This window comes from Haliaeetus leucocephalus, unplaced genomic scaffold, assembly GCF_000737465.1.
Source record: "Haliaeetus leucocephalus isolate CR32 unplaced genomic scaffold, Haliaeetus_leucocephalus-4.0 Scaffold228, whole genome shotgun sequence".
NCBI lineage: Eukaryota > Metazoa > Chordata > Aves > Accipitriformes > Accipitridae > Haliaeetus > Haliaeetus leucocephalus.
Window position 1 is genome coordinate 8,542,054 of NW_010972664.1, and position 7,300 is coordinate 8,549,353.

The 7,300-nt window shown below is 47.8% G+C and overlaps 1 protein-coding gene across 1 annotated transcript; it reads left to right on the forward strand.

Annotated features, from left to right (window-relative positions):
* Positions 1-24: 24 nt before the first annotated feature.
* LOC104831591 (zinc finger protein 239-like) lies at positions 25-5,742 on the forward strand. The gene is made up of 3 exons (XM_010567257.1): positions 25-979; positions 3,342-3,431; positions 3,883-5,742. The coding sequence occupies exons 2-3, from the start codon at positions 3,380-3,382 to the stop codon at positions 4,800-4,802; spliced, it is 972 nt and encodes a 323-aa protein (XP_010565559.1). The 5' UTR covers positions 25-979; positions 3,342-3,379; the 3' UTR covers positions 4,803-5,742.
* The last annotated feature ends 1,558 nt before the right edge of the window (positions 5,743-7,300 follow it).

The window sequence follows — 7,300 nt, forward strand, 5'->3', positions numbered from 1 at the left end:
CTCGGCGCGGGGGGGGGACAAGGCGGCAGCGAGGGGCAGGGCCGGGGGCGCCCGCGCGGGTCCGTGCCGGCTCTCGGGGGAGGCCGGCCGCACTGAGAGCCGGGCTTTAAACCCGAGCCAGAGCCTTCGTCCGTCGGCCCTGTGGAGGACGGAGCTACCCGGAGGAGAAGAAGAAAGAATGCAGCTCGGAGACGGGGAGGGCCGGCTCGCCCTTGCTACGGACGCCGCTCCGCTGGCGTTGCCGTCCTCTTCTGCTTGCGCCCCTTACCCGCCAGGCGGTTGACCCCCTTCCATCCCTTTTCACCTGCCGCAGAGCAGACGCGTCTCTTCCCCCCCGTTCCCACCCAGTGCCTCTGATCGCTGCTGCAGACGGGCAGCTTTGCGCCCCGGCCCCTGCTCTGTGGAAGATCCTTGTTCCCGAAAGCTACACCGTACTTGCCGCCTCCTGCGCACCCCCCGCCTTTGGGTGCTCTGGCAGCGCACTCCGCAGCCTCCCCCCCCGTTCCGCCTCCTGTGTCTGTCTGCCAGCAACCCCCTCCCCCGCCCTCAGCACCCCGAGCTGGGCACGGAGCTGGGCGGGGAGGCAGTCGCTGGCAAGCGCTGTCCTTTGTGAACAAATCTGACGGTACAGGGAAGGGGGCTAACTCACCACCCCCAAAAGAAATGTTTCCAGCTGCGTAATTGACTGTTTCCTGTGATAAAAACGCCTTCACCTTTTCGTTTTACTGCAAGCATTATCTATCCCAGATAATAGCTGGGCAAGGAAGATTTGAATGTCGTCTTCTTGAATTGCAGGTTTGCGCTGTCATGCCTGGCATGACTGTGCGGAGAGCGCTTCGCCGCTGATAGCTCTTCAGGAGCACGAGAAGCTGAAAGTATGGAGCTCTGCACTGGGATGAGTCCCATAACCTCCACAGCTTGGTACAGCCATGGGAGGAATACAGACCCGAGTGGTCGGAAGAGAAAATAAGTAGCCAAGGTAAAGAACACAAACTGTAGGACCCACCTATAAAATCTATATATGCTATCACAATACTAAAGCCAAGGCCCCAGGAACAGTATGGTGTGTTTTCAAAGCCCCTGCTGGAGGTCCAGGTTAGATACACCTCATATCTTGTTTTAATAAAGCTGTGGATGTTGCTTACAGTAACCCCACATACCCACATACACAGACATTCCTCCTGTTTTGGTTTCCACATTCAAGCAATAACCCAGTACGCTCAGGGATATGCTTCTGCTAGTAACAGATGAAATCCCTGAAGGAATGTCCCCTCTGTTGATAAGGTTTGTCCCCTCCTTTCACAGAGACATGACTGTGATCATGGGAAAGGAAGAAACTCTTTCTTACTGCAGACTAGCCTGTTAATTGTATAAAGGTTATCTGCTTTCTGCTGAGCTGCCGTAGCAAATCTGAGCATGACAGCAGTATGTCAGTGGCAACCCAAGCTAGGAAATTTTTGCAGGGTCAGAAAGGAACTCTTCCTTCTACCTTGTCTGCTTGCATAGATGTTTCCTCGGGTGGTGATTGTTGGACATTTGTCAGATGCTGGTACCACCTCTGAGATATTGAGGGATTTGCTCCTCTAAAGTTCCTGTTTGTTGACAGCTTTCAGAGAGAAACCCTGCTGTTTGTGGTTAGCTGCCTGGGGGAGAGGTCTATGTGTGGACAGGATTTTGACTCCTCCTGCTCTAGAGTGGGGGTGGGCCATCTGGTACATATTGCAGCATGTAAATAGCTTGGTCGGCTTGTACTGACAAACTGTTGCAGCAGAAATTCTCAGCAGTGGCAAAATCCTGAGAGCTACAAGGCTGCAGAAAGCAACCTCCCTTTGTATATCGGCTTGGAACTACTGGAAATGATCCATCTGCAGGGGTGGTCCACTTCAGCATTCAGCAAATATTTGAAGTAGGGACTCACATTATTAACATTTAAGGTGGCTTTTTTCTGCTAAGGCTTCTTTTTTGCTTATCTTATTATTTTTTTCTTCATGGTTCTGCAGTTCAAGATTGAAGTCTTTCTCTTTTGCTTGCTCCCTTTCTTTCTGTCCAGCTTTGCCATGTAGAATAAAAGACTTCAAGACTGGTGGTTTTGTAATCACTGGCATCCGAGGTCCAAAACTGTTCCCTTCATCTGAGTTGTCTCCTTGATTCTGACACTATCTAATCCCTTATTACCCGTTACCTGCCATTATATAGCTATTGGTGATGGATGAAGTGGTCCAGGATCAGGCACCCATCAGTGTTTGTTTGCACCAGTGCCCATCTGTCCAGTTAGTCAGTTCCATCTGGAGCTTGAGTAGTTGTCCAGAGGTATTGGTTGTCTGGAGAGATTGGTAGCTTGAAGCAGGGTTCAGAGAGTATAATTCTGAAGTGATGCAAACTAATATTAACTAAGTATAAAGATTAAAAGGGGGAGAAAGAGTAATGTCTTAAGTGCTTTAAAAATATTCCCATAAGCAATCCCAGCTTTAGGTGTGATGCACATCAGTCTCTGGTCCTAGACTCATCCATGTGGTATCCTTTCCCTGCCATCTTCGATTTTTACTTTTTAAAATAAAGTGGGATTTTTCTTACCATTGTATTTTTTCTGTTCTTCTGCATTTTTCCTGCAGCAACTGCTAATGCCTGCCCTCTTGATGCTAACTGCTGTTGCTTACTGTTTGGCTGGTTTTAGCCTTAAAATAGTAAATACTGAAGGAAAAATTCTTGTCTTTGGTGCTGATGGCATTTGTAAGAGCACCCTGCCCAACAGTTGCATTCATGGCAGTTGTTGGAGCTCAGCAGGGATGCCAGGCTGGGAACTAACATAATCCAGCTAGAGTAGACAAGACATCAAATTGCCTGTTTTGTTGGTTTTTGCTGCCTCAGCCTGAGAGTCTTGGAGGAGAAAGAAGAGATAAGGTAGCAAGTAAGAAAATCAGGTTCTGGGGTTCTGGTGACAAAAGAGTCATTCTCCATTTAAATTAATCTTAGGAGAGTAATTAGTCTTTTGGCTGTCGTTATTAAAGAAATGTAAGTATGGCTGGGTTTTGCTCTTTGCTTACACCTATATCTATGGTTACTGTCAACCAATTCTGAGTCCAGCACATCTGGTGTATGTCCTAATGTATATCACTTATCAGAAGAGGGGCAACTTTGAATCTCCTTTAAGGCAAGTATCTGACACCAGACACCTCAGTAGTGCACGGGATGTCCATAAATGTTTGTTGCTTGGTTGAGTCCATTCTTTTATGCAACCACTCTGCTTGTTCTCCATATTCAGTAGAGGCAGTAGATTTTAAGACATATGACAAGCTCTTGCTGAATATTCAACTAAGATTACTTCTGTTTGCTTTTGTAAAAAGGATTCCTGATTGCTGAACCTGAGGTAACTGCCCAGATGGACCAAGGAGAAGAACAAGATCATGAGGCCTTGGAGGAGACACACATGGGTGAGGAATAAGTTAGACAAGTTTATAAACACAGAGCAAGCAAAATGCTGTTTGAGTTGCCTCCGCGTTATTTAAGCCAATTTCATGCAGCTCATATTGAGACCTGCTCCTTCCCCCTCAGGGCAGGCAGACAGCCTGCCTCTGTCAGCCTGCCGTTGAGAGTATGTATAAGACGACAGAATATTAAGAAGACAAAATACGAAGATTCCTTGGGGACAAGGAGACACCTGTAGCATTGCCCTTGGCTCTGCTGTTCATGGCACATCTGCTCTGGGTCGCATGATGAGGCCATACAGCCTCTCCTGCAGCTAGGTTTCCATTTGCTCCCACTCTTCCCTTTACTGTTTCTCCTACATGGTGCAGACCAGGCTCCCTAGGATAACAGCTTGCCTGTTCTCTGCTGTGCTACTTCCCAGCGAGAATCACTGTTAGAGTCATACTTTTTTTCCAGGTGGTGAGCTAGGTCCCCGTTCAGATGACCTTGCAAGCACAGATCTGCAGGACATGTTGACAGTGGGGTCCAGAGGAGGAGAGGAACAGCTTGGGGACAGCCATGGAAGTCGGCGCAGTTCCTTGGAGGCTCAGCAAGATGGCTGTGAGGAGGAAGAGGAGGCTAAGCTGCCTTGCTCTGATATCAGCCTGGTGAAAAGACAGGAGAGAAGGGTGGCAGCAACCTCACGGCGAGCCCCTCGTGCAGAGCGGCCCACCATCTGCTCTGAGTGTGGCAAGGGCTTCAGTCGGAGCATCCACCTCATCCAGCACCAGCGAATGCACACTGGGGAGCGCCCGTTCCTGTGTGCAGAGTGTGGCAAGGGCTTCAGCCAGAGCTCCCATCTCATCCAGCACCGGCGGGTCCACACAGGCCAGAAACCCTACACCTGTGCCGAGTGTGGGAAGAGCTTCAGCCAGAGCTCCAACCTTCTCAAGCACCAGCGTATCCACACTGGGCTTAAACCCTATGTATGCAGCGAGTGTGGGAAGATCTTCAGCGACAGCTCCACCTGCATCAAACACCAGCGTATGCACACAGGTGAGCGGCCCTACAAGTGCCCAGCCTGTGGGAAAAGCTTCAGCCAGCACTCCCATCTCCTTCAGCACCAGCGAGCCCACGATGGCGTCCGGCCTTATGCCTGTGGGCAGTGTGGCAAACGTTTTGGGCAGAGCTCTGACCTCATTAACCACGCTCGTACCCACACTGGTGAGAAGCCTTACAAATGCAGCCAGTGTGGCCGGGGCTTCAGTGGCAACTCCAACCTCATCAAGCACACCCGCATCCACACTGGGGAGCAGCCATACCGCTGCACCCAGTGTGGGGAAAGCTTTCGGTTCCAGCCCCAGCTGGTGCGCCACCAGAAGCACCATACAGAGTAGTTGGTGGAGAGGAGAAGGCCATGTGGACCATAGGCAGCTACCTGGTACTTGGAAGACACACAGCTGCTCCCTGGACACCTCGTACGGGGCATGAATTTTGGGGGAGGGAACCCTCAGAGCCTGTCCCCTTTTCTTCTGGGTAAATCTGTTTGTGAGCACTGCTCAGACACTCGAGCGAAGAGGGAGGCCGCTGCTGAACAAACTAGTGCATGTTCACTGCGGTGCAGTGGTTGTTCTGAGCCCCTCTTTTGGAGATGGGGAAAATACAGGTGCTTATACGGTATGGTACGTTCAAGGCCAGAGAGGAGAACTTAGAGACGTTCCAAGGATCAGTGCCTTCTGTTATTTCTAGTGGGGAGTGATTTTTATCCCAGTAAAAACCAGCGAAAATCTGTACCTGTTTTCTGTACAAGCTGCCTGGCTTTTGCCTTGTGGTAAGGCCGCAGCCTGTGATGATCACTCCCCTTAGAATCCACATCTCCCACTTGCCGGTATTCTTGGTTTTAGGTGGTGTTAGCATCTATTTATTTTAAAACCCCACAACACTGTGCTGGGTGCCTCTGCATACATGTTGTGGGCCCAGCTGATGCTCTGTTGGGGCCTCATCTATGGAGCAGTATTTTTGCTGGGTTGTATGGTTGTTAAATTGACAGTTCCACAAGTTATGCTGCTGTCTGACAGCTTAGTCCTCAACAGCAATTAAGTAAATTAACATCCTAATAGGTGTTTCTCTCAGATTCTTGTTTAGGTGCTTTTGTGGGTGGCACTTTATGAATGTTTTTATAAGGCTTTTAAAAATATTTAGGATGACTTTTTAAATTGTGATCTTCTAATTGTCAGTTCATGAACAGAAAAAGGATGGTGTTTGAAAAATAAACTATGTCAAACTTTGATTTTATATTAAATGTTAAACATTTTTTCTTGCATAAAACTTTTTAACACAAACACTATGGTTTTGAGTTGTTAATGATTACAAAGAGGTAATTATGGCACTGATTTCTAGAATTTATGTGATATTTTAGCGAGCTGTTTTGACATCTTTAATGATGACTTGCTAAGGAATATGGGGGAGGCAGGATTCTGAGAAAGCAGAAGGAACTGACCTCTGAAGCAATCTTTTTCGCTTTGAGGAGGAGAATACTACTACTGGGAGTCTGTCCTTAAAAGGAATTCTAGCTCAGGCAACTGCTTGGTACGGGGGAGGAGAGAACTGGCAGTAATAACAAAGATGTTAATATCTCTAGCATATAAGAACTCCCTGTAATGAACGTGGCAGTGTATACTGAAATGCCTGTTCTACCCACGGAGCCAAACGGGAAGAAATCACAGACTGCTTTAGGCAAGAAAATGAAGTGATCAAATCTGTTGTGCTGTAGAATTTTTATTTTCAGCACCACATATAGGCCTAATGCTAACAATGAGATTTCACACTAAGTGAGCTCCCAAATGGGGAGTATCACTAAGGACAAAGAGAATGCCCAGCCTGAGGAGCACAGGATCCTGAGGAAACAAGCAAGCTATGAACAGAAGGAATGTGATTGGAATTACTGGCTGAGTGATGAGGAAACATCCATACCTCCCTTAGCCACCAATTGCTATCACAGAGGGTGCGGCTTCATGCTCCATTGGCAGTCGATTTGGTTTAAGTCATTTGGTCTCACTCTACTCCCACCTTCTCCCCTAGAGCCGGAATTAATACAGCTGTGCTGAGTAATTCACATGGCTGTGCCCTAAGTCAGATCCATAAGATGATCCATGTTTTTTAATATGAACTCTCCAAAGTCTGTCATTTAAACTGCATTAGCCCAATCTAGACCACAGCCTCACAAGCAGCAGGGTACATACCACTGAGAGGTTTGGTGTCAGAGGAGAACAAACATGCCAAAAAGGAAATAACTAACATGGCCAGTATTGCTTAGTTCCCAAGAAACACATCATTTAAGATGTTTGTTACTTTTCTTCCCTTTTTTTTTTTAATGTTTCTAGAGAGGATGAGACCTGGAAAAGCCTGACACGTTGCCTTTATTGTTTCTGCATTCCCCCACCCCCACCAGGAAGGCCGCCATTGCCACAATGTGATGGAAACTACAATTCATTTCTGCAGTCCCCTTGCTGCACATAGTGTTACCAAAATATTTATTTATTCTGAATGGTAGTTCTCCCCCATAAACTAGCTGAAAACACGTCTCTTGCCTCGGAGTTGGAATATCAATCTATCATGAACATTTGTGGAAGGAGCAAAGCAAGGCAATGAACAGGACTGTTACATCTACACAGTAAAATGTGCCAGGGGCACAGAAGCCAGGTAGTATTAGCCCAGGTGAAGTCCTTGGCACTCTCTTGCTCTAACGCTGCTTCTGTTTGTTTTTCAAACTAGGCACACTGAGAACCTGCTGATGGGCTTTATCTGCACGCATTGAGTCTTCATACAGACACTCCTTCTAAGCAGTGCAGGCCCCTGTGCCTTCACTCTTGCCATGACAATCCAAGGCACTTCA

What these genes read in the sequence shown, in the direction of transcription:
- LOC104831591 (XM_010567257.1), top strand. Translation starts at nt 3,380, where the DNA reads ATGGACCAAGGAGAAGAACAAGATCATGAGGCCTTGGAGGAGACACAC. An exon ending in CTTGGAGGAGACACACATGG is followed by an intron (nt 3,432 to 3,882) that starts GTGAGGAATAAG and finishes CTTTTTTTCCAG; the next exon opens with GTGGTGAGCTAGGTCCCCGT.